The 27,796-nt window shown below is 42.7% G+C and overlaps 1 protein-coding gene across 4 annotated transcripts; it reads left to right on the plus strand.

The window, feature by feature from the left end:
• The first annotated feature begins 9,988 nt into the window (after positions 1-9,988).
• LOC100282561 (uncharacterized) lies at positions 9,989-26,591 on the plus strand. 4 transcript variants are annotated; one of them, XM_035967116.1, is made up of 5 exons: positions 9,989-10,286; positions 10,450-10,516; positions 11,524-11,652; positions 23,390-23,535; positions 25,817-26,591. In XM_035967116.1, the coding sequence occupies exons 3-5, from the start codon at positions 11,545-11,547 to the stop codon at positions 26,253-26,255; spliced, it is 693 nt and encodes a 230-aa protein (XP_035823009.1). In that variant the 5' UTR covers positions 9,989-10,286; positions 10,450-10,516; positions 11,524-11,544; the 3' UTR covers positions 26,256-26,591.
• Positions 26,592-27,796: the final 1,205 nt, after the last annotated feature.

Below are 27,796 nucleotides of genomic sequence, written 5' to 3' on the forward strand. Positions count from 1 at the left end.
GCTCGAGGTCCTGGGCCTTCTGCTCTTCGTCGCGTATCATTTGCCGCACCTTGGCTAGTGCAGACACGCGCTGGCGCTTGGCCTCCAGTATCTCTTTTTGCCTCTGGAGATTGCGGTTCTTGAGGCGCAGTGCGCGCAGCTGTAGCTGTTCTTCCGCTGAAACGCCAAGGACTTCACCGTCCTCAGTGAGGTCTGCGCCCTCCGGTGGGGCGAAGCCGAGGACTTCACCATCCTCGGTGAGGTCCGCGCCTTTCGGTGGGGCGAAGCCTGGGGGAGGCTGCGGTTGTCCTTCACGGCCGCAGGTGCGGAGGGCGTCGTCTTCAGCAGCCTCTTGGTGAGTGGAGTGGGTGAGTGCGAGGGCCTTGCCCTTCCTTGCGGCCAGCAGTGCTGCCTTCGCAGCCTCGTCAGCCTTCGAGCTAGCTTTCTTGGGTGCCATCGCGGGTGGTTTTTTCGTAGCACGAACGGTGGGCGCCAAATGTTGGAACTTGCTCACAGGCGCAAGTTGATCCAACGGGGGGGGGGAGTGATAGCGCAAACAGGGTTTAGCACGAGATGGCAGAAGCTTTTTTCATCTAGCCTCTCAAGGGCACTGTGCGGGGGTATTTATAGGTGTCCGGGTACCCAGCGTCCCGTGTTAAGGACGCATGTGCCCTTAGACAGCTAGGTTATCCCCAGAATATTCCCATAAAGCGGGGTTACAGACTGTAATTACAGGGACGCCTTTATAAATTAGGCCCGTAACACGCAGCGGCCACGCAGGGCCTGTCACAATGGGCCGGATCACACGTGGGCCTCCGCGCTGGATGAGGCCGCACGGTGGGATGACCTCGCCACGGGTCTTCGTCCGATGTTGTATGGGGCGAAGGGTGTCCCTGCCCGTTGTCTTGTCTCCGTTGGGCCGGCGTTTACGGCGAAGGCCCCGAGCGAAGGGTGGCGTCTTTGCCTTCGCCCCAACACCTGCGAAGCCGAAAAAACGAAGAATCATTCAAGTGACAGATGTGATCCATGGGACACCGTCACCGACATCGGTATCAAAAATTGTTGTTGCTAAGACCGCCGAAACCGCCAAAGGTGCCGCAGCCGAAGCCACCAGAATGGAAACCCCCGAAGCTGAAACCGGCGGAGCCGAAACTGCCGGGGCCGAAGCCGGGGCCACAGAAGATCCGAACCTGAAAGACACACTTGAAGTTATTGATAATATACTCCTGAAAATGGCTGAAGAAGAAGCTGCTGCGGTCGCGGCAAGCGCAGCTACTGAAAAGGAGAAAAAGCAAGTTGAAGACGTTTTGGAAGAAGGAGATTTTAAATTTCAAGATTTACTTGGGGCTATGCTATTTGGTGGAGTTAACGAAGGGAAACTGAGGTGTCTTCGAAACCGCAGCGAGGCTAAAATTATTAAAACCCTCTCGAAAAGCATTGGCCTGCCGAAGCTAGAAGCGGACCTCTGCCGCTACCAGCGACACCATATCGCTGGAAGCTTGCTTTATGCTAATTTTAAGGTAAAAACATTATTACCATTTTATTATTATCATTAATTTTTAGGTCGTTTTCTAATGAAGACTGTTTTGACAGAGTATACTATTAAGTAAGGTTCTAAAAATGCAACAAGATGTCGAAGAGGAAAAGAACAAGATTATCATCAAAGATTTGGAAGAAAAAGTTGAAAATTACGAAGCTACTCTGAAAAAGAAGGACTTCGCCATCCAAGATTTTGAAATCATGGCTAAAGAGCACGAAGGTGCATTGGAAAAGAAGGACTTTGTTATTCAGTCTATGGAAGGCTCCCTGGCTGAAGTCCAAGCCGAGAATGATAGCTTAAAGAATGAATTGCTTAAACAATCAGAAAAATTTGAGCAGGAAAAGAAACACCTTGAAACAAGTTTTAAAACTGAGATGGATAAAAATTCAAATCTGCAAACATCCTTGAAAGAACTCCAAGAGAAATGCCTAAGCTTCGGCAGCCGATGCGTGCAACGGCTGAAGGATGTGTTTCATTCTATCGGAGCCAGCTCTGAAAAATTTACACCTTCGGCTGCAAACCTGCCCAGCACATTAGAATATATTGAAGGCGAGGTTGATGCTCTTGACGAAGTTATTGGTGGGCACGCCGACTTCTGCGCCATGGTAGCTTCTCGGGGCACAGCTGCCGCTTTTCTGAAGGCCGGCTGTACGCATGGAAATATTGTGAATAGACCAAACTTCAGCTTATCAGTGTCAGATCTGATAGATATCCCAAGCCTGGCCCGAAGCATTGGAAATAGATTCATGACCCAGATCTGGGTAAATGGGGGGCGAAAAATGGCAGGTGACGAAGCTCGAAGTCATCTTAAGCCGGTAAGAAACTTATATTTGTTACTTTTACCTTCTCCTTGAAATTTGCACCTTTCTTATTCTGATCTTTGATATACGCAGGATGACGAAGCTGAAGTATGACGAAGCTGAAGTTTTGACGAAATATAGCCTGAAGCTTGATAGTTGCTTCACCATACTTTCCTGCAAAAATTCTGGAGAGACTTTTGTAATATAATTATGGAACAACTCATGTAAATTTGTACATACCTTGTAATATATTTTGTTTTCGTTATCTTCATCCAATCTGCTTTGCTGTGGACGAAACTCCTCTTTTGAGCCGAAGGCGAAAAACACCTTCCCTTCTTTTCGTACACAACGAAGCATAAAAAAGAAAAAAAAATTCCTTCGAAGTCTTTTCTCATTGCCGAAGCACCTGTCTTTTTCGTGTGGTATGATGATGGTTCTATAGATGTCTAAATGAATGTTTATGAATGCAAATGACATGATGGAATGTATTGTGCAAATAGATATTGAGACACATGTTCAAAAATCATGATCACGGCCCTTTCATCCCGCTAGGAACGATTCGAATCTTTTTGTCGTTTACTTTTCGGCTTCACCGTTTACTTTTCGGTGTATCAGCGTTGACTTTTCGCTGTAAGCCTCCCTTGGGAGCTTCTTCGCCTTTTACTTTCAGCGGAATCAGCGTTTATTTTTCGCTGTAAGCCACCCTTAGGAGCTTCTTCGCCTTTTACTTTCGGCGGAATCAGCGTTGACTTTTTGCTGTAAGCTCTGCATTCCCTTAGGAACGACTTTTGAGCTTTTCCCTGTTTTCTTTTCTTTTTTCTTTGCATTTACATTTACATTTTTGGGGGATATCATTCTTATAGACTTGAAATAAGGAAAATTACATGTTGCTGCCCCATTAAAAACCTTTCTCCCCCTTTGGAAAGGAAAAGGGTGCCAGAAAAAAGAAATAAAGAAAATTACATCAAGCTAAACATAATATCGCCGAAGCTCATCCTCGTTCCACGATCTAGGGATGTCGTTGCCGTCCATATCCTTTAATCTGAAAGAACCGGGTCTTGACGAAGATACTACCAAGAAAGGGCCTTCCCACTTCAGCTGTAGTTTGCCTACTGTGTCCGGGTTGGCCACTCTCCGAAGCACCAAATGTCCTGGCTTAATGTTCTTCAACCGAACCTTTCTGTCACGCCATTTTATTGTTTCGGCTTGGTATTTATTAATGTTTTCCACAGCCTGAAGCCTGATCCCCTCTATAGCATCCTTTTCCACAGAGCAATCAGCTTCATCTTCGCCTTCTGTCGAAGCTATTGTTCTTATAGATCCTGCTTTGGCTTTTTCCGGTGTTATTGCTTCGTCACCGAACAATAGTTTAAATGGCGTAAAGCCTGTTAATCTTGACGTTGTTGTGTTATGGCTCCACACCACTTTGATTAATTCTTCTGGCCACTTTCCCCTGGGCTGATTGAAAATTGACTTCATTATTCCTGTCATTATGATCCCATTGGCTCTTTCGACTAGTCCATTTGATTCTGGATGCCAAACTGATGCAAAATGGATCTTCGTGCCAATTTGGTCACAAAACTCTTTGAAAACTTCGGAGTCAAACTGCGTTCCATTGTCCACAGTAATGGCCTTCGGCATTCCGAAGCGACAAACAATGTTTTGCCAGAAAAACTTTTGGACGGTGACCGAAGTTATTGTAGCTAAAGGCTTTGCCTCAATCCACTTAGAAAAATATTCCACTGCCACTACAACATATCTTAAATTTCCTTGTGCTGGTGGTAGCGGACCTAACAAATCAAGGCCCCACCTTTGTAACGGCCAAGTGGGTTGTATTAACTGAGTTAGAGACGAAGGTTGTTTCTGATCTCTTGCACATTTCTGACAACCTTCGCACTTTTGCACTAGTTCCGCTGCATCCGAAGCTGCTTTTGGCCAATAAAATCCTTGGCGAAAAACTTTTCCCAACAAAGGCCTAGATTCGATATGAGATCCACATAGGCCTGCATGTATTTCCTTCATCAATTCTATACCCTCAGTTCTGGACAAACACTTGAGCAACGGGGAACAGACCCCACGCTTGTATAATTCCCCTTTTATAATAACATATGGTCGAGCTCTTGCTTCTATCCTTCTGTTGTAAGCTTCGTCATCTGAAAGAAAATTACCCTGAAGGAAAGAGATGATTTCAGTTCTCCAATCTTCACTATAGACAGGGGATATGTTGAGGACCGCTCTTTCAAGAAGCTCAACCGAAGGTGCTTTTATTGTTTCAAAAAATACATCCGAAGGTAAAGGCAGCCCCTATGCCGCTGACTTGGCTAATAGATCAACATATTCATTTTCTCCGCGAGGAATATTTTTGACAGAGAATCCTTCAAAGGAAGCCTCAATCCTTCGGACTGTATCTAGATATTTTTCAAGCTTCGGATCTCTTGCTTTATAACTCTTGTCAATATGACCAGAAATAACTTGGGAGTCAGTTTTAAGAATAGCCCTTCTGATTCCCATTGCCTTTAATTTCCGAAGACCCAAGAGCAGAGCTTCGTACTCAGCAATATTATTTGTGCAACTGAAATCAAGTCTTGCCGCATAACAAGTTCTAACTTTGGAAGGTGAAACCAACACAACAGCTACTCCTGCTCCGAAGGTTCCCCAAGACCCATCGCAGAACACTGTCCATGCTTCGGCATCTTTATTCATTTCTTCTTCCTGAGCCCCTGGCGTCCAGTCAGCAATGAAGTCTGCCAACGCTTGGTACTGAATCGAAGATCTATGGACATAATCAATACAAAATTCATTGAGCTCTGCAGCCCGTTTTCCAATCCTTCCAGTAGCTTCTCGGTTTCTTATAATATCCTTCAATGGTTGTGAAGAAGGAACAATTATGTTGTAAGCTTGAAAATAATGCCGAAGCTTCCTGGAAGCCATCAAAACAGCATACAGTACCTTCTCCAATTCTGTATAATTTTTCTTTGATAAACTAAGAACTTCGGACACAAAGTATATTAGGGCCTGCTTTTTGACTTGGCCTTCAAGCTTCTCCTGAACAAGTGCTGCACTTACCGCTGAGTGCGAAGCTGCCACATATAATAACAAAGGAGCCCCTGGCGTTGGTGGAGTTAGTGTTGTTAGATCTATTAAATATTGCTTCAGCTCTTCGAAGGCTTTCTGCTGGACTGGTCCCCACTGAAAAACTTCGGCTGACTTCAGCACTTCGAAAAATGGCAAATTTCTCTCTGCTGATCTGGATATGAATCTGTTGAGAGATGCCAGTCTTCCTGTCAATCTTTGAGCCCCTTTCTTTGTACTTGGTGGTTCCATTCGAAGGATAGCTTCGATTTTGTTTGGATTAGCCTCAATTCCTTTTGTTGAAACTAGGCAACCAAGAAATTTCCCCTTCTTCACTCCGAAGACACATTTTTCTGGGTTTAGCTTTAAACCAGCCTGTCTAAAATTAGCGAAGGTCTCCTGCAGATCAGCAATGTGATTATCTTGCTTCGTGCTTTTTACAATGATATCATCAACATAAGTTAGCACATTCCTGCCTATCTGAGAATGGAGAACCTTCACTGTCATTCCGCTGAAGCTTCCTCCAGCATTCTTAAGCCCCTCAGGCATCCGAAGGTAACAATATGTTCCACTAGGGGTTATGAAGCTGGTCTTCGGTTCATCCTCCTTCTTCATTTAGATTTGATGATAGCCTGAATAACAATCCAGCAGACTCATAAGCTCTGAAGAAGCTACTGCGTCAACCAAGGAATCTATCCTTGGCAATGGAAACTCGTCCTTTGGACAGGCCTTATTGAGATCAGTAAAATCGATACACATTCTCCATTTACCATTGGCCTTCTTCACCATAACAGTGTTAGCCAACCATTCTGGGTATTTTACCTCTCTAATAACTCCAGCACTGAGGAGTCTTTTCACTTCATTCCGAGCACCTTCGGCCTTGTCATCAGACATCTTCCGAAGTCTCTGCTTTCTAGGTCTGAAAGATGGGTCAACATTGAGCGAGTGCTCAATAACATCCCTGTTAACTCTGCAAAGATCATTAGCTGACCAAGCAAAACCATCTTTATTGTTGAACAAAAACCGTATCAAGGTTTTCTCCTGTTCTTCGGACAATTGAGATCCCAATAGCACCTTCTGCTCTGCTATGTCCTCACATAAGAGCATGGGTTTCGGCTGATCAGCCGAAGCAGCTTTTTCCCTTCTGAACTTGTACTGCTCACAAGCTTCAGCTCCATCTATGTTATGGATCGTTTTTGAATCTGTCCAATTTCCTTCGGCCCTTCTGGCAGCTTCCTGACTTCCATGAATAGCGATGGGCCCTTGGTCCGAAGGTATCTTCATGCAAAGGTAAGCTGGATGAAGAATTGCTTCGAAGGCATTGAGAGTACCACGACCAATGATAGCATTGTAAGGATACTCCATATCAACAATGTCAAACACAATTTGTTCAGTCCTTGTATTGTTAACAAATCCGAAGGTTACTGGCATGGTGATCTTCCCAAGTGCTACAATTTACCGTCCTCCGAAACCACAAAGAGGGTGCGTAGCATCATGGATCTTGTCTTCGGGCTCTTGCATTTGTCTGAAAGCTTTAGCAAATATGATATCAGCTGCGCTGCCTGTATCAACCAAAACATTATGGACCAGGAATCCTTTGATCACACAAGAGATAACCATAGCATCATTGTGTGGGTAATCCTTGAGTTGAAGATCCTCTTGGGAGAATGTAATTGGAATGTGAGACCATCTTGACTTGATGAAGGGTCCTTGCACCCCGACGTGCTGTACCCTTCTCTGCGCTTCCTTCTTCTGCTTCTTGTTGGCTGGCTCTGAGCATGAACCGCCTGTTATCGGGAGTACCATCTTCGGGGCCGAAGCAGCTCCAGCTTGATCGTTGAACGAAGCCATCAGCTCAAAAAAGTGGAAGTGTGTTGACCGGAGGTGGGCGCCAATGTTGGGGACTTGTTCTCAAATGCTATGAATTAAGAACAAGGCAACATAAAATGTTAAATATCGATGTCCTTCGTCCGCTGAAGCATTATTTCCCCAAGGATTTAATGAACTTCGGACGAAGGTTACAATGATGGAATTACGAAGGTATTACCTTCGTAATTAAACTCTTAAAAGTAATATGAGATAACGCAGGATATAAAGTATTAAAGATAAGTAAATTGAAAATAAATGACATCATTTATATTTTTGTAAATTTTAGATGTTTGAACATAACATTTAAATACATTTATACCTCTGCCTTGACAAATGACAATTTCCGAGTGATCTGATTGCAATTATCGGAATCCGTGAACAGTAAAGGAATACTGTTCACTATTTATAGGCACAGGACACAGACTGTGAAGAATTACAATCATGCCCCTCATAAAAGTTTACAACAATGACTTAGACCCCTATGAGCTAAAAGGTCATTCCATCTTTAGGTCGGTTCGACCCTTCATCTTCGGATATGTTATAATGCCGAAACTTCATGAATGATGCCTTCGGCGCCACGTACAAGCAGCTTCAGCCGAAGCTGTTTCTTTCTGCAGGACCTTCGGCGACGAAGCGTGGTCCCAACAGTTGGTTTGAGTTGTACGGTCCTGGTGCACCGGACACTGTCCGGTGGCGCACCGGACAGTCCGGTGCGCCAGTCCACAACACACTCAAGTCTTTGCTCCTTTTAATTTTAGTCCCTAACTTGAATCTTTTATTGGTTTGTGTTGAACCTTATGCACCTGTAATACATGAGTTCTAGAGCAAACTAGTTAGTCCATATGTTTGTGTTGGACATTCAACCACCAAAATTAATTGTAGGAAAAGGTTAACCCTATTTCCCTTTCAAATGTCATGTGACCATCCAATATGTTTGACACCTTATGCAACCTTATATTTCTTCGAAATAAGAAGAATAACTTTTCAAAATCTTTGTAGTGGTATATCTTTGCACCATTCTGGAGTAGGTGTGAAATTAAACACAGACACAGATTTGTTTGTATAATTAATAACGAAAAGTACATAGCCTATAGAGTATCTCTATGGCATAAGAACCTGCAAACCATGAGACATTAGAATTATATGTTTGCACAATTTATTTTTAACTATATAGATCAAAGGAATTCTGACTTACAAATTTGCAAATTGTGATGTAATAATTCATTTGAGGCCAATTATTTAATGTTTCTGCCAACTCTATCACACTAGGATCCTTATATGACTTCGCTTCTTCGTCAAAACCACACATTTCCTAGAGAAAACATAATAATATAATAAATAAATATAGGAAATATAAGTAAAATGTGTTAAAGAGGTGTTTCTTGAAAGTCAATTCTATCAATCTAAAACTGAAAATAGTATTGTATGTTATATAAATCCACAGTTTAGGCAAAAGGTTAAATAGCAAGACATCCAATTGATGAAATCACTCACACAATAGAAGGAAAGGAAGTAATTTAATGTACCTATTCTTTTCCTAGTTGACTTGCTAAAACAGCACCAATAACTTTTGATGGAACCTGAAAGTAAGATCAATCCTTGTCAGTCTAGCACCTTCATGAATAGTACAATATACTAAAAAACATGGAATAACTTAGCATATTCAAAATCACTTTTTTAGAATGGCTTGGTCAACATTGATTGTACTATAACTTTTTGAAGTTTATCCACAACCTATGCAAATGCACAATCTGCAAAGTTATTCCATGAGAACATCACACAAAAAATAGAATTTTTCCATACAACAAGTACTAAGATAAGACAAAATATATTTAGCGAAGCCAAAACTATTAGGCTCCAACATATCCAAAATGGTTAGATAAAGTTGATAGGCATTGATCCAAAATATTATGTACTTGGCATAGTCATTCCTAGCTTTTAATACATGATCAAATCTATCAAGTTGACTTGAAGTATCATGATCAAGTTTTATTATGTTATCTAGGTTAATCATTTGTAGAGGTGTCACTTTCAAGCAATATGATAACATAACACCTATAACATCACAGTTAGATGTAATTGGCTCTTGGAACCAATGAACCATAGACTTTCTTAAAACTTTTACCACGTTTTGACTCGTGTGACTCGTAGGACAGGACACAAAAGCTGAATGGGAGCATAGGTTTTAGAATATAGAGGTTTGTCAACTGCATTCACTTTATAAATAAACTCACGTGTGTAACGCCCGGTGGCTACCACGGTTCAGTGGCAGAACACAGCTGATGGCAGAACATGTCAGATGTAGATTGCTATTGCAGCCTTAATAAGTAGTATAGATAATAGATAATATTTTATGGGTCTACTTAAGTATTTTTAAGAACTTGTTTGAAACGACTTTTTTAGCACTAATAACTGCTGACTGTTTAAAAGGTTCTTCTTCTCTCTCTTGAAATAATCTCTTTGTCCCAGAAAAAATGCAAATCTCACTAATCCAGAAGTCAGACTTTTTAGTTTTAAACAATATATATACAAATAAACTGATAAAATTAATAATATGTAAGAAACATGGTTACACACATTACAGAATGTATTTTTAAAATAAATAAGTACAGCTAGTCAGCTTAAAATATTCCAGCCCAGCACACACGCGCAGCCCAAGGCCTTGACTCCCGTTGGCCCAACACTGACGCGACATCTTCTAAAACCCGAGCGTGGCCCAGTCCAGCTCGAGCAGAAGCAGAGGCCTTATTGCACGGAGCACGCGCCGGACCGGACCGGACCGGGACCAGGCACACCACGCACGCAGAACCCTAGAGGCATTCCCAAGTTCGAGCAATCGAGCTCGAGCCCCAGAGGAACGAGTCCTGCCGGACGCCGCCACACCATCTGAAACTGACGGCGGCGGGCGGCCGCTGCTTCCTCTCCCTTCTCCGTCCAGATCCGGCGACTGGCGTCCCTCCTCCGCCATCTTCCCTACCCTCGACGTGGCGATGAGCTGTGAGCCGTGAGCTGTTCCAACATTCCGGGTATACCTTGAAGTTTCGTGTTATTTTCATGCGTTATTTTCTCTAGAAACCCGAGTTTCTAATTGCTCAACCCGAAATTTGGGTGAACCCGAGTGTACTCCCCTAGCCACACATGGCCAGTCACTCGAGCGTGGTTGAGCCACCGTTCACGTGTGCCGCGCAGAACTAGCAGGAGGGGGAAATTTTGAAAAGCTTTTTCCCAACATTAACAGGTGGAACATATGCTAAAGGTAGATCTAGCCATTCCAATCAAAATACTCTTGTGTGGATCTAGATTTATTGTGTTATCTGAACAGTTCCCTACTAGATCCCAGATTCACTGGTGGAGTTGCTTTGTGTTGAATCCTAGATCCAGATTCATTTTTTAGCGGTGGAGCTGTCCCAAAGAGGCCTGAAATGTAGACCAAGCCATTTCTGAAACCAAATACCTATATCAAAAATAAAGCTCAACATAGTTCAGCATAGTACAACGAAAACCAAAAAAGCATTTCTACCATCTACAGAAAGAATGATAATCGTCCTTGATGGAAGCAAGGTAACCATTTTTTTAGCGATCAGTTTGCACTATGCATTTTGCATTGTATATAAGAGTAATAGACAATTGACTACTACAACTGCATCCATATAAAAGAGATCCAAAGATGACAAAATAATAGTGAAATCAGTACCGGTTTAGAAGTTGACGTTTTGGTGGGTCAGAAAATACGATTTGTCCCAATAGAGCTCTGTTAATTTCTCCACTTTCCAGCAAAATATCATTCCCAAAGGCTTTTACAATCTTCTTCCAACCTCAACATTCTGTTTCCTAGATTTTCTCCTCAACATTCTGTTTCCTAGATTTTCTCCTCAACATTCATTTTTTTATTGTGTTGATTTACTCAACAACATTCATAATCTTTTTGTTGTTTTAAATGTATAATTCTTTGAGACAAACGTTCTTGTGATTTTTAATAGTTTTGTTCTTATTTCTAGACAATTTCATGAAGTATTGTCCAGAACCAGAGTCTAGGGATTCATTGAATCTATTAACAGGAAACCATTTCTATTGTTTGGGTTGAAACTGCTGATGCTTGCAATTGGTTTGGTTTTGAAATCTAGACTGGTGGGTTGGATTGGTTTGGTCTTTGTGCATGAATAGAACAGTGCGGTGTGGATTTGGCCTATTTTTTAGACTATTAGCAGGCTTAAAAGTGGAGATATGCTACTGTGGCCTAAGGTTTACTGTGCTTTTGTACAGAAATAAGGGGCAAGCGAGAAGATGAGGCTGGTGGGTTTGACGGGTGGCATCGCATCTGGGAAGAGCACTGTCTCTAACCTCTTTAGGGACTCTGGTGTCCCCGTTGTGGATGCCGATGTCATTGCTCGGGTAAGCAAGCGGCCCAAACCTAAATCTATCTGATGGTGTTTGTGCAAAGGCGTTTAGTTTTTAGGTACAGAATTATGTACTGCTCTGTTGCTTGTCTTTGGTTTTGTTAAATTTGATATGTTATCAATATCACACCATGTAGTTGGAAAAATGCCTTTACGTGGAGCACCAAGTGTAGATTAGTAATCATATTCAACCTCACACTTTTCTTTCTTATAGTGTGATCGTAGTAAGATTTTTTTTTCTCGAGCGCGCAGGAGAGGTGCACATCATTATATTAAGAAGAAAAAGGGTCCAAAATGGACTAGTACAAGTACAAGAAAAAAACCACTTTACGGTGGCCAAAAACGAAAATACAGAAAACATCCATTACAACCACTTTACAGCCCAGGAATTGGAGCTGTTAGGAGAGAGAGGCTCTTGGGCCCTGCCATCTCCCACAACTCCCTCTCTTCCTCAGCCCTTCTAATGGCAACATTTACACTTGCGGTGATCTTGTCGAAGACGCAGCCATTCCTATGGTTCCAGATGGTCCAGAAACCAAGGATTATTAAGGAATTGAGTCCCTTTTCTGCTATGCCTTGGCCAAAATCAAGATGGAGGTAGGGCTAGAGACTGGTTCTTAGTCAGGCTAAATATTTACTTCATATGATTCCACAACTTTGTTCTTACCCTTGACTTTTTGTCTATAAGCAGCAATGTTGGGTTAGGCTAGAATTTAAACTCAACATGAGCCCCTAGTCTTTTTGTGTGCATTAGCGTGCATTTTTCCGTACATGTACTTAAATGTAGAACTTAGGCCTCTTGTGTGTATTAAGTCAAAAGGAAGCTCTCCTACTGCTTACATTCTTTTTTCTAAAACAAGTTATATTTAATTATCAGTGTTCTGTCTTTCTAATAGTTTTTTTACAAATGCACATAGGCTTCATGAAATTTTAGATTCCTACTGAACTTGTTTCCTTAAGGTATTTCTCATTTTTTAATCTCCTCTTAGGGGTGAATAGGCTACGCCTGAAATTTTTCACTAAAAACTTTGAGATAATGTTAAATTCAAGTTGCACTGGTGCAAACTGGTTTAACTGATTTTGTTTACAGCTGAACAAGTTTGAACCTGCTCAACTTAGATTAGATAAACAGTTAAACAAGTGTGACAAAGTAATGAGAGATTTTTGCTTAAGACTTGCCCTAGAGAAAATCCACTCGAATAGGTGACAAATCGGTGTGAATTGGTTTCTCACGATTTGCACACAATATAATCGAATATGAACTAACCAACAATTTAAAGCACTTATCAAGAACACACAAGAACACACGATTTAACTCGAGGTTCGGCAACCACCACAAAGGTGTCCTACTCCTGGTTGAGGAGCCCACAAAGGGCCGGGTCTTTTCCAACCCTAATCCTCCACAAGCTGACCACCAAGGTCAAGGCAATCTCTTCTCAAATTAGCTCAACGAGCGGGTGATACAAACTTCTTGGGGTCGTCCACAAATTTGGAGACTCCCAAGCAACCTCTACCCGTCAAGAAACTCAAGGTTCCAAGAGTAACAAATCCGCACAAGATTCAAGTTTGCGATGAGCTCGAGAGATGAAGAGAAAGGGAGAATAGAGATGAAATCAACAGCGAGTTAGATCTACTTCACCTCACACCAAGGTCCTTCAAACAATTGAAGGAGATGCGATTTCGGGTGTGAGAGGTGAATTGAATGCTCTTGTTTGAAGGTTGGCCAGCCAAGAATTTGTGAAGAGGGCAGAAGTGAATGAAGAGAGAGAGAGAGTGTGAGGGGTATATAAAGGATTCCCCAAAGGCTGTCAGCCGTTGGGAAAAGTTGACTGAAAACCGGTTGAACCGGTTCTTAAACCGGTTGAACCGGTTTCCACCAGGGGGTTTTCGGTTCACTGAGGGACTTAGCCGGAGACTCGACCGGCCCCAAATCTGGTTGAGCCGGGCCAAAATCCGATTGAGCCGGTTTTCAAAAAAATCTGCACACGACTTTTTCTGACAGAATTGACTGGCAGACTGGCAGGTCAGAAAGTGACAGAGGGAACAGTGCAAAAACCGGTTGAACCGGTTTTAGGTTCGGTTGAACCGATTTTTGAGACTGTTGAACTGATTTTGAGAAAACTGAGGTGAACCAAGGGGAAATCTTAGTAGGTTGTGAAAGTGGGTTTTCCAAGAGCATTCATGATCTAGTAAAATATTTTCTTAGAGGATTTGAAAAGGTTTGGACTGAGCTCATCGCACATACTTACTCAACTTTTGCGGATCCCTCTTAATTGAACGACGATTCTTATGACTCAAGAATTGTAAAATGTAAATTGCCGTTGTTGCCAAGCACTTGAAGCACGCTATATGATGCAGAATTTTAATCCGCTGTGCTTTTACATTTGCGTACATATACGATCTGTGCTTCTCCTGTCTGTAGAACAACTATATACATGCTAGTAGCAAACTTGTTAGAATCTCTGTTTGTTTTGTCATTTAATCACCAAAACCCTCAGTTAGGGTTGATTGCACTTACAATCTCCCCCTTTTTGGTGATTGATGCCAAAACAAACTGGAGTAGAGATAAAAACAAAAATACTGGCTAGATGTAAATACTTGTGTATGTGTGGCTCACCTTAAATATGTGCATGAGTTTTGTGAACTTCATATTGACTTGATATGTCAATTATGCAACATATTTGGAGAAAGTGAATAGCCAACACATTACACAATCATTGAGGGATGCAACAATATTGTATAAGATGTGATGATATAAAAATGACATTACTTTAACATTTTCATCATTGCATAGCATAAGATATGTGATAGTACTAGCTATTACAATAATGAGCATCACAACATAAAATTGTTTATGGCCCTAAGCCATCATCACAAGCTTAGGCGAACACTAGAGTTATTACAGACCATTGTTCATTACATAAATAAAAGCCCCTGGGCCTACGAAGTCACTATCAAGCCATCAATCCTTCTCCCCTTTTTGGCAACGAGCACCAAAAACAGGAGGAGAGAAACAACCACATATCACCAAGGAGGGGATGGATCGAAGAACTGCGATGCCAAATTTGCTGCAAAGTTTTCTTCCCCAGGTTAGCTGGGGGAGGATAGCTGCCAGAAGGATCCTGGGGGGGGAGGATAGGATGAATATGGACCCGGATCCCCTTGGTGGGGAGGCGGGACAAACTGCTCTCTGTCATCAAAAAATTCTTCCTCTTCACCTTCTTCATCTTCTGCTGACATGAATGGAACCCCATAGGTTTGCTGATGCCATTCATTAATCTCTGGCGAAGGAGGATGGAGGGGCACATCAGGCGAGCGGGGAGCAAAAGGTATACCCATAGATGTGGCCTGACGACGGAGGTTGTCGTCAGTCTCCCGCTGTCGCCTAGCCAGCTCATGAACATCAGAAGAGATATTCCTGCACATTGAAAAGAAAGCTGCGATGCCATGAGCCAATCGTGCTCCCATCTCGCGACCACGACCACGATCACGTGGTGTGGGAGATCCACGACCAGGAGAGGGACGAGAGGGACCAGCAGCAGCTTGCTCACGAGAGCTGGCAGAGGCTTTCCTCAACCGCCCCGCTGGATTATTTGGGTCAATCCAGAAGGGGGTATATGAGAGATGTCTTGTGCCCTTTTCATATCGAAATTGTGTCACAACTTCAATCATTTTCAGGATGAAGGGGGCATGTAGACATACCTTGAGAGGGAAGCTGGATGCATGGATGATCTCTTGCCAAATCATGTCAAAAACATTTAATCTTTCAGTGTTGTTTGGCTTCATGAAGGAAAGCAGGACTTTACTTTCTCCCAGGATATTCATCTGATTTCCCCCTTTGGGGATGAGAGTCATCCTGCAGAGAGTTGATGTACCTGTAGTACTTGTGCAGATTTGTGGATTTCTAATATTCATCAGACTCAGATATGTGTAGATTCTTGGCTTCTTCCCTGGTAGGAGGGCGAAAGTCATGGATCTTAATCTTATCGTCAGAGATATCCTCATCAGTAAATCCCAGAATGTGAGCAAATCTTCTGTAGCTCACTTTATACCAGCTCCCTTCAATGAAGAAATTTAGATAAGGAAAGTTGTATGGACTTTCCTCATCAGCATGTTTAATCCATAGAGTAGAATAAAACTGAGCAATGATTTCATCATTCCAATCATATTGGAATGTCATGATAGTCTTCATCCTCTTTTGCTCACAGGCCCTCAATGCCTGTGTCATCTCAGGATCTCCAATAGCTTCACACCCGCTCTAGTTAATAAAACGCTGATGGAGGATAGACTGGTGCTTCTTTGGAAGGATAACTGAATTATAGAAATCAACATGGAGAGTCCAGAAGCGATTACCATCAATCCTGGCATCACGAACACAGAAGGTAGGATTCTGGAATTGCATATCTTGAAGAAGGGCAGACCCTCCGCTGGCACTGAAATCAATGACCTGTTCGTTGGTGGAACGACGGGCCCGCGCTCTGTGAAGCACTAACCTCTGGATAATGGGGGCATGAGCAGGAGGGAGATTAACATCATCATCCTTTCCTCCTTCGTCATCACTAGTGGTCTCCCAGGCCTGTGGATTCGTTGCGGGACGAGACCGACCGGAGGGGTTCCTAGCCGTTCGTCCGCGAGGTCCATGAGACCCAGAGGCCTCACCACCTGGCATGACATTGCCAGATCCGCGCCCGCGCTTGGATCTAGACCGAGGAGGAGTGTCTTCACGAATTTCTGGGGCATCGTCACTTGAATCGGATTCAACAACCGATGGATTTCTATGACGCACCATCCTTAAGATTAAACAAAGAAGAACATATGGTGAGAGAGATATTGATGTTCAAGGAGTTTAACGAACACGTTTAAGGAAAGACAAATATAATATTGGACATGCACTTCAACTGTTCATATGAGCGGTTTAGCTACAATGAACAATACCAACCTACTTAACTCAAAACAATGTTCGAGACAATGATAACAGTTTAAGTGTGCCATACACCTAAACTACACAATCTTCTTGAAGAGGTACTTAAGATCATCAAGAACTGTATGGATCGAGTCAAAAATAGAGAAGATGAAACAATACCTCGATCAGTGAAACCGACCATGAAAATCCCGAAGATGAGTGGAGAGATGGTGGGGGAGTCTGAGGGGATAGAATCTCCAACAATCTCCATGGAGTTTTGATAGTTTTTGGAGGGATTTGAGTGTAGGATGTGAGAGAGGGAGAGAGGAATGAGGGTGTCGGCGGCCAAAAGAAATGAGAGAGTGAAGGTCAAACTGACCAAAACCGGTTGAACCGATTTCTGGACCAGTTGAACCGGTTTTGGTCAGTTTGACCAGGATCCTTCTGGCAGCTATCCTCCCCCAGCTAACTCTGGGGAAGAAAACTTTGCAGCAAATTTGGCGTCGCAGTTCTTCGATCCATCCCCTCCTTGGTGTTCGTTAAACTCCTTGAACATCAATATCTCTCTCACCATATGTTCTTTGTTTAATCTTAAGGATGGTGCGTCGTAGAAATCCATCGGTTGTTGAATCCGATTCAAGTGACGATGCACCAGAAATTCGTGAAGACACTCCTCGGTCTAGATCCAAGCGCGGGCGTGGATCTGGCAATGTCATGCCAGGTGGTGAGGCCTCTGGGTCTCATGGACCTCGCGGACGAACGGCTAGGAACCCCTCCGGTCGGTCTCGTCCCGCGACGAATCCACAGGCCTGGGAGACCACTAGTGATGACGAAGGAGGAAAGGATGATGATGTTAATCTCCCTCCTGCTCATGCCCCCATTATCCAGGGGTTAGTGCTTCACAGAGCGCAGACCCGTCGTTCCGCCAATGAACATGTCATTGATTTCAGTGCCAGCGGAGGGTCTGCCCTTCTTCAAGATATGCGATTCCAGAATCCTACCTTCCGTGTTCATGATGCCAGGATTGATGGTAATCGCTTCTGGACTCTCCTTCATGTTGATTTCTATAATTCAGTTATCCTTCCAAAGAAGCACCAGCCTATCCTCCATCAGCGTTTTATTAACTGGAGCGGGTGCGAAGCTATCGGAGATCCTGAGATGACACAGACATTGAGGGCCTGTGAGCAAAAGAGGATGAAGGCTATCATGACATTCCAATATGATTGGAATGATGAAATCATTGCTCAGTTTTATTCTACTCTATGGATTAAACATGCTGATGAGGAAAGTCCATACAACTTTCCTTATCTAAATTTCGTCATTGAAGGGAGCTGGTATAAAGTGAGTTACAGAAGATTTGCTCACATTCTGGGATTTACTGATGAGGATATCTCTGACGATAAGATTAAGATCCATGACTTTCGCCCTCCTACCAGGGAAGAAGCCAAGGATCTACACATATCTGAGTCTGATGAATATTAGAAATCCACAAATCTGCACAAGTACTACAGGTATATCAACTCTCTCTGCAGGATGACTCTCATCCCCAAAGGGGGAAATCAGATGAATATCCTGGGAGAAAGTAAAGTCCTGCTTTCCTTCATGAAGCCAAACAACACTGAAAGCTTAAATGTTTTTGACATGATTTGGCAAGAGATCATCCATGCATCCAGCTTCCCTCTCAAGGTATGTCTACATGCCCCCTTCATCCTGAAAATGATTGAAGTTGTGACACAATTTCGATATGAAAAGGGCACAAGACATCTCTCATATACCCCCTTCTGGATTGACCCAAATAATCCAGCAGGGCGGTTGAGGAAAGCCTCTGCTAGCTCTCGTGAGCAAGCTGCTGCTGGTCCCTCTCGTCTCTCTCCTGGTCGTGGATCTCCCACACCACGTGGTCGTGGTCGTGGTCGCGAGATGGGAGCACGATTGGCTCATGGCATCGCAACTTTCTTTTCAATGTGCAGGAATATCTCTTCTGATGTTCATGAGCTGGCTACGCGACAGCGGGAAACTGACGACAACCTCCGTCGTCAGGCCACATCTATGGGTATACCTTTTGCTCCCCGCTCGCCTGATGTGCCCCTCCGTCCTCCTCCGCCAGAGATTAATGAATGGCATCAGCAAACCTATGGGGTTCCATTCATGTCAGCAGAAGATGAAGAAGGTGAAGAGGAAGAATTTTTTGATGACAGAGAGCAGTTGGTCCCGCCTCCCCACCAAGGGGATCCGGGTCCATCTTCATCATATCCTCCCCCCAGGATCTTTCTGTCAGCTATCCTCCCCCAGCTAACCCTAGGGGAAAAAACTATGCAGCAAATTTGGCGTCGCAGTTCTTCGATCCATCCCCTCCTTGGTGATATGTGGTTGTTTCTCTCCTCCTGTTTTTGGTGCTCGTTGCCAAAAAGAGGGAGAATGATTGATGACTTGGTAGCTCCAGGGGCTTTTATTTATGTAATGAACAATGGTCTGTAATAACTCTAGTATTCGTCTATGCTTGTGATGATGGCTTAGGGCCATAAACAATTTTATGCTGTGATGCTCATTATTGTAATAGCTAGTACTATCACATATCTTATGCTATGCAATGATGAAAATGTTAGAGTAATGTTATTTTTATATGATCACATCTTATACAATATTGTTGCATCCCTCAATGATTGTGTAATGTGTTGGCTATTCACTTTCGTCTTGATCAATGACTTCTTTACTAGCAACTTCTTGCTCATTTTCCACAACGGTTGTCATATCTTGCAGTAGAGGCACTTCTTCAAGGATTGAGTGACTTGAGGTTGATGGGTTTGCTTGGATGGAAGGATTTTCACCAACCACCTTAGCACCCCTATCAACGACCCTATTTGTTATCCAAATTCTCCCTTCATCATCGTCCTTTTCTTGTGGCTTCATTTCACCTATTGCAAGCCTTTTTATGGCTTCATTCGATGGGAATTCTTTTCCTGCAACATCATTAGAGACATGCCCTTGCGAGCCATTAGATTCATCAAATGTCACGTCTATCGCTATTTCAACAAGACCGATGGTATTGTTGAAAACACGATATCCGTGAGTATTTGATGCATAACTAAGCAAGAACCCCTCGTCCACTCTAGGAGCAAACTTAGAGCTCTTGACTTTTTGTTAAGAATAAAACATTTGCAACCAAACACTCTAAAGTAATCAACTTTAGGTTTGTTATCGGTGAGAAGTTCATAAGCGGTCTTCTTATAAATCTTGTGAAGATAAAGACGGTTGATTGTATGACAGGCAGTGTTGACTGCTTCTGCCCAGAAGTTGTCAGGTGTCTTGTATTCATCCAACATGGTTCTGGCGGCTTCAATAAGTGTTCGATTTTTTCTTTCCACCACCCCATTTTGTTGTGGAGTGTAGGGAACTGAGAACTCATGTTTGATTCCTTCTTCACCTAAGAATTCTTCAACACCTGTATTCTTGAATTCTGTCCCATTGTCACTTCTCACCTTTTTGATTTTTAACTCAAACTCATTTTGAGCTCTTCTCATAAACTTCTTCATTGTTTCTTGAGTTTCACCTTTATCACTCAAAAAGAAAACCCAGGTGAAGCGAGAAAAATAATCAACAATAACTAAACCATACTTACTTTCACCAATACTAATGTAGGCCACAGGTTCGAAGATGTCCATATGAAGAAGCTCCAAAGGTCTCTTGGTTGTGACCACATTCTTTGATTGATGTGGAACGCCATGTTGCTTTCCTGCTTGACATGCGCTACATACCCTGTCTTTCTCAAACACAACATTTGTTAGTCCAATAATGTGACTATCCTTTTGAAGTTTGGCCAAGTTCCTCATGCCAACATGAGCTAGCCGGCGATGCCAAAGCCAACTCTTGTCGGATTTTGCCACTAAACAAGTCTCAGGCGTCACCCTACTTGTTGTGAAATCAACAAGATAGAGTTTGCCCTTCATGCAACCTGTAAAAGCAACAGAGGAATCCTCCCTTCTAAGGATCTTCACATCAACATCAGTAAATAGGCAGTTATATCCCATTTCACAAAGTTGTGAAACAGACATCAAATTGTAGCTTAAAGAATCTACTAGCAGAACATTTGAAAGTGACTGGTGGTCAGAGATAGGAATTTTACCAATACCAATCACTTCACTCTTGCCACTATCTCTAAACACAATTTCTTGTGCTTCTTGAGTTAGTTGCAAGGAGTGAAACATGTCTTTCTCCTCGGTCATGTGATTTGTACATCCACTGTCAAGCACCCAACTTGACCCACCAGAGGAGTAGACCTTATCTCCATTTGCCATGAGACAAGTAGGGGTGTAGGAGTCGTCGATGAGGTTGGTGAAGAGTTGCGAGGTCGAAGTGGATTGAATGGCGACATTAGCCACCTCTTCTTCCTCCGAGCTTGAACTCTCTTCGTCGGAGTTCCATTCTTCACCTATGTGGGCTTGGCCATACTTCTTCTTGAAGTATCCCTTACCCTTGCCTCCCTTCTTCATCTTGTCCCTTTTGTAATCTTTCTTAGCCTCTTGTTCCTTCTTGTTTGGACAATCCGCAATGAAGTGACCGGTCTGGCCACATTCATAGCATGCCCTCTTCTTTCCTTTTCTCTGATATTTGTCATTCTTCCGTACAAACTTCTTGAAAGTCTTGATGAACATAGCCGTGTCCTCACCACTTGAGCTATCTTCATCGCTTGATGTTTCAACCACCTTCTTTGACTTGTGGTCTTTGCTTTTCTTGGAAGAATCTTGCTCATTTGACAATAAGGCATGTGAGTCTCTTGTTTTGATTGGAGCTTCTTCGGACTCATGTTGTTGAATCTTGGCAAATAGTTGATGAGGAGTCATCTCCTCATAGTCATCAAGATCTCTAATCATTCTTGCCAAACTCTTGTCCTTTTCTTTATAGGCTCTCATGAATAGCCTAGTGACCTTTGAGTCACTCCAATCTTCACTACCCAACACCCTTATTTTATTGACCAATACCATTAACCGGTCAAAGAGTGATTGAAGAGATTCACCCTTAGACCAATCATATCTTGCAAGTTCACTCTCCAAAGCTTCAATTCTATGTCTCTTATCTTTGGGGTCTCCTTCATGTGACATTTTGAGAATGTTCCAAATGTCACGAGCATCCTCTCTTCCTTGGACTTTCCGGTACTCTTCCGGACAAGGGCTTCCTTTTATTATGCTCACCGCTTGAGCATTGCGGTGCACTTTTTGCATCATTTCTGGAGTCATCTCTTCTCCTTGGGCGGGCTTATACATACCTATATTCACAATCTCCCAAAGACTAGGATGTACACCGATTAAATGCGACTTCATCTTATCGACCCACTCGTCATAGTTCAACTCACTAAGAGTTGGTAACTTTCCAAGTGGGGCGGAAGAGAAGTTGGGAATAAAATTTCTAGAATAATCAAATTGAACTTTATTGAACTCATTACCTTTACTTTTGGTAGATGATCCTTTGGTGTTGAGACTTACCTTGCTCATCACCCTTGACACCAAAAGTTCTACCAAATCATCATTGTATTTGATTTTTCCCTTTCCTCTGTCTTCTTCGGCCTTTCTTCTTGATTCTTCTTCTTCGGCCCTTTTCTTAGCATCTTCCTCTTTCATTTGAGGAACATCTTCTCGGCAATCTTCATGGCGAGGTCGAGGACCTTGGGGTCTATTTCTTCACCGGAACATCTTATCGACCCACATGGTCCCTTTGAGTAGACATGATCGTTTCCTCACGCGGTTAAGCGTAAAACGAGGTACGAAGCTTTGATACCAATTGAAAGTAGCATAGAGGGGGTGAATAGGCTACACCTAAAATTTTTCACTAAAAACTTTGAGATAATGTTAAATTCAAGTTGCGCTGGTGCAAACTGGTTTAGCTGATTTTGTTTACAACTGAAAAAGTTTGAACCTGCTCAACTTAGATTAGATAAACAGTTAAACAAGTGTGACAAAGTAATGAGAGATTTTTGCTTAAGACTTGCCCTAGAGAAAATCCACTACAAATCGGTGTGAATTGGTTTCTCACGATTTGCACACAATATAATCGAATATGAACTAACCAACAATTTAAAGCACTTATCAAGAACACACAAGAACACACGATTTAACCCGAGGTTCGGCAACCACCACAAAGGTGTCCTACTCCTCGTTGAGGAGCCCACAAAGGGCCGGGTCTTTTCCAACCCTAATCCTCCACAAGCTGACCACCAAGGTCAAGGCAATCTCTTCTCAAATTAGCTCAACGAGCGGGTGATACAAACTTCTTGGGGTCGTCCACGAATTTGGAGACTCCCAAGCAACCTCTATCCGTCAAGGAACTAAAGGTTCCAAGAGTAACAAATCCGCACAAGATTCAAGTTTGCGATGAGCTCGAGAGATGAAGAGAAAGGGAGAATAGAGATGAAATCAACGAGTTAGATCAACTTCACCTCACACCAAGGTCCTTCAAACAATTGAAGGAGATGCGATTTCGGGTGTGAGAGGTGAATTGAATGCTCTTGTTTGAAGGTTGGTCAGCCAAAAATTTGTGGAGAGTGCAGAAGTGAATGCAGAGAGAGAGTGTGAGAGGTATATAAAGGATCCCCCAAAGGCTGGCAGAAGATTGTATACATGCTTCTCCTGTCTGTAGAACAACTGTATACATGCTAGGAGCAAATTTGTTAGAATCTCTGTTTGTTTTGTCATTTAATCACCAAAACCCTCAGTTAGGGTTGATTGCACTTACAGTTGTTCTGAAATTTTACTGGATGCTATAAGTTATAAGTTATAACTATGTTCGATTGTTCGGTTACAAACTTGTTACTGATTATGGAGCCATGCATTTATAGGATGTAGTGCAGAAAGGCACCAGAGGTTGGAAGAAGATTGTAAAAGCCTTTGGGAATGATATTTTGCTGGAAAGTGGAGAAATTAACAGAGCTCTATTGGGACAAATCGTATTTTCTGACCCATCAAAACGTCAACTTCTAAACCGGTACTGATTTCACTATTATTTTGTCATCTTTGGATCTCTTTTATATGGATGCAGTTGTAGTAGTCAATTGTCTATTACTCTTATACAATGCAAAATGCATAGTGCAAACTGATCGCTAAAAAAAGAATGGTTACCTTGCTTCCATCAAGGACGATTATTATTCTTTCTGTAGATGGTAAAAATGGTTTTTTGGTTTTCGTAGTACTATGCTGAACTATGTTGAGCTTTATTTTTGATATAGGTATTTGGTTTCAGAAATGACTTGGTCTACATTTCAGGCCTCTTTGGGACAGCTCCACCGCTAAAAAAATGAATATGGATCTAGGATTCAACACAAAGCAACTCCACCAGTGAATCTGGGATCTAGTAGGGAATTGTTTAGATAACACAATAAATCTAGATCCACACAAGAGTATTTTTATTGGAATGGCTAGATCTACCTTTAGCATATGTTCCACCTGTTAATGTTGGGAAAAAGCTTTTCAAAATTTCCCCCTTCTGCTAGTTCTGCACGGCACACGCGAACGGTAGCTCAACCACGCTCGAGTGTGGCCATGTGCGGCTAGGGGAGTACACTCGGTGGCTTGGGTCGGGCTGCCTATGCAACAATGGGTGTGCGCGGGAGGTTGCTTGGTGGTCTGGGGCGGGCACGCGGTGGCCAGGTGACATAGCCATGGTCAGGCGCGGCTAGGTAGTGGCCGAGAAGGGGTGCACAGTGTCCAGGCGGGTGCACGTGGACTGCAGCGCGGCCAGGCACGACCATGGGAGGGCGCGTGGACGATGATGTAGCCACGACTGGGCCTGGCCAGGCATGGCCAGGGGAGGGCGCTCGGTGGCCTGCCGGCCGGGCGCGGACGGTAGCGCAGCCATGGCCGAGCATGACCAGGAGAGGGCGCAGCCATGGCCGAGCATGAACAAGAGAATATGATGGAGAAGAGAAGGTGGGAAAGAATAGAACGAAACAGTACATTGGCAGTGGTGGGTAATTTTTTCTCAACTTCGCTAATTTGAGTTTGTTGGAGCACTCCTTGAGGTGCTCCACCAAAATTGTGAATTTGGCCTCTAGATCACTACTTCGGTTAATCTGAATTTCGTTAAGCAAGGCCATTTGGGTAACTTTCCGTGGAGTAGAGTTGTTTTGGTGGATCTAGAGCTGGTGGAGCTGTCCTAAACAAGCAATTCCTCTCACTTTTCTCTTTGATCTGCGGAAGGGAATGAGTTTATCCACCACCACATCATTTCTCACAAGCTAATAATTAGTATAAGCATGAGCGATGGAGCAATTCTACCAAATTCATGAGATGAACTCATGATGAACCACCTCTAACCAAACACCCCCGAAATGGGACAAGACCTACATTAGCTACTCTAGCTGAAAATGGAAGTGGCTGGTGGGCACATTAAAAGTGTTATATCATTACTGCCCTATGTTTTCAAGTCAAGCGATCAGCCGATCGACCTAGGGGTCCGACCAGGCAACTAATCTCGATTAGTCGACCAGGCGAGTATATATGGTATATAAGATCATATATGTATAGAGTATATAACATAGTATAGAGTATATATGTATAGAGTATATAACATAGTATATAACTATATATAAAGGGTAAACATGACATGATTTCTGTAATACTCATTTAAGAGAAGACATTTGTTCATCCAACTTAAAACAGTAGCTCTCCAATGGCCCTAAAGTAATTGAGGTGTTCAAAACAGTAAAGAAACACTTGCTACCACACTACCAGTGACCTAAAGAAGATCTTCATTCAACTGAAGTTCATCAACAGAAGCAGCTCCCCTTCCACCTGATTCATCTTCGCCTTCACCATCGTTCATTTTTCTTGCTGTCTCTTGTTCTTGTTGTTCAAAACAGCAGCAGCTCCCCTAAAAGCCCACGGAATTTTTTACAGGCTTCGGACTCTGGTCGCTCAGAAGCGCTCGAGCGACTAATCGTCCCTAGTCGTCAACTAGTCGGACGACCAGCGCGATCAGGTGTTCTGATCGGGCCGGCTTCCCTAATCGGCCACTCTAAACCAACCAGCCCGACTAATCATGACTAATCGCGATTAGTCGGACGACTTGAAAATAGAGTTACTGCAGCTTGAGCACAATGTTTCCTTCGTACTAGGCTACTGGCATATTTAACACACTTATTCTTCTGGATTTGACATAATTGTTCAGTTGGCTGAATCATTTGTTCTTTTTTATCAATAGTTGACATTTCTTGTACAGTATTGGTAGTAGTGTACAGGTTCGTTGATAATTTATTGGTCATTTTCAGTCTTCTGGCACCACATATTTCTTATAGCATTGTCTGGGAGATAGCAAAACTGTGGATGAAAGGCTGCAAGGTTATCATCCTTGACATCCCGCTGCTGTTTGAGACAAAGATGGATAGATGGACGAATCCAATCATTGTTCTCTGGGTTGATCCAAAAGTCCAGATTGAGAGGCTCATTTCAAGAGATGGATGCTCTGAAGGACAAGCTCAGAATAGGATCAATGCACAGCTTGCACTAGACTGGAAGAAATCAGAAGCAGACATAGTGATTGACAATTCTGGTTCCCTGGATGACACCAAACAGCAATTCCAAGAAGTGTTGATGAAAGTCTCGGAGCCCTTGACATGGAAGGAACGCTTGAGATCTAGAGATGGTCTGATCTCTGTTGTCGTCTTTACTGCAGTGGGCGTATTACTTGCCCAGAAGAATCTGCTATGATCATGAAGGCTTAGGGAGTTAAAAATGTTGATACGATGTTTTAAAGGACTGGCACAACTAAGTAAGAACCCTTAGTAAGAACCACTATTTTTAGTTGTCCTTACTGGATAATGGGTCAAGTAATGAAAGTCTGCATTTAGGGATTGCTGGGCTTAGCCAAAATCTTGTTGTACCAAATTGTGTTGATGGGCTGGGAATTACAACTATATTCGGACTACGGGCTATCCATGTTCATGTGATTTTTTGTACCGAGTATAAAGCATGGCCATGCATGCGAATCCGCACTGCCTAATTATGGAAGCCACTTGATTAGAAGCTTGCCCTTTAGTCACAGAAGTGTTCTTTTCAGGCTTGTCAACATTTCAATTTTGGGTACACATTACTCTTTCAATCATAAGTTTGGGGGTGTTTGGTTTCAAGTTTGGGGGTGTTTAGTTTCTGGGGACTAATTTTTAGTCTCTCAAATTTATTCTATGCTAATCTCTAAATTACCAAATACGGAAACTAATTAGCAATTTAGAAGGGACTAAAAATCTCTAGAAACCAAACACCTCTTTTTGAAAGTGATACGAGTGTATTTGTTTTTTTAGAAATAGTATGATAAATATTTGCCAAAGTTTGAAATGGCTGATTTCAGGAAACCTAATACACCACTTATTTGTCACTGGACGGAATAATCAACTCTGAGGGCTAGTTTAAGAGCTAAAATACCAGTGGGAATTGGAGGAGCTAAAATTCTCTTATTTTGAAAAAAAAAGATTTTAGTTTCATCAATCCCCTCCGGTTTTGTGGCTCCCAAACAAGTCCCGAACGTAACTGACATAAAAGCAAATGTATGCATTTAAACACCAAACATGTCTAGAGATGACAATGGATACCCGAATACCTGACGGGGTTTACCCGATATGAAGACGGGTACAGGATGAATTCTCTACCCGTGGGTATATTAATGGGTAAAAACCTCTACCCGTTGAGTAGACGGGTATGAGTTGGTATTACCCATACCTATCTACCCATGGGTAAAATATGTTGGGGTCTCCTTCCCTACCGAAGGTCTTTAAGACGGAGAAATTGTTTATAAGCAACAAGACTGAATACCGAAGCTACAACAAGCATGCGTAAAGCGCCGAAGGATGCAACTTCAGCTTAAGGTGGTTACGAAGGTCAAACATGTTGTTGAGCCAAAGAGTTAAACACTAGTTAATCCCTGATGTTTTGTATTAGGATTATGTGTATATGTCAGGGTCATAAATGTACTTTTGCTTGGGCTGCGTCCCTTACCTATAAATAGATGAAAAGTACCCTCGTACTGTTTCCGTGGAATGGGAATTGCACCCTCGCTTTCGCCTTCGAGCAAGCCGAATGTACAAATGTAATATATATTATGTATCACTTTGTCAATATGTGATATGGATCTAATTATTATTTAACATTTGATATGAAATGAATAATCATCATAATGTTACATCTGTAGCTATATTTTTATATCTATGAATGATGAAACTTGTTCTTCATGACCTTCGTCTAAAATCCATTATGTC

Source organism: Zea mays, chromosome 1 (assembly GCF_902167145.1).
Source record: "Zea mays cultivar B73 chromosome 1, Zm-B73-REFERENCE-NAM-5.0, whole genome shotgun sequence".
NCBI classification, from domain to species: Eukaryota; Viridiplantae; Streptophyta; class Magnoliopsida; order Poales; family Poaceae; genus Zea; species Zea mays.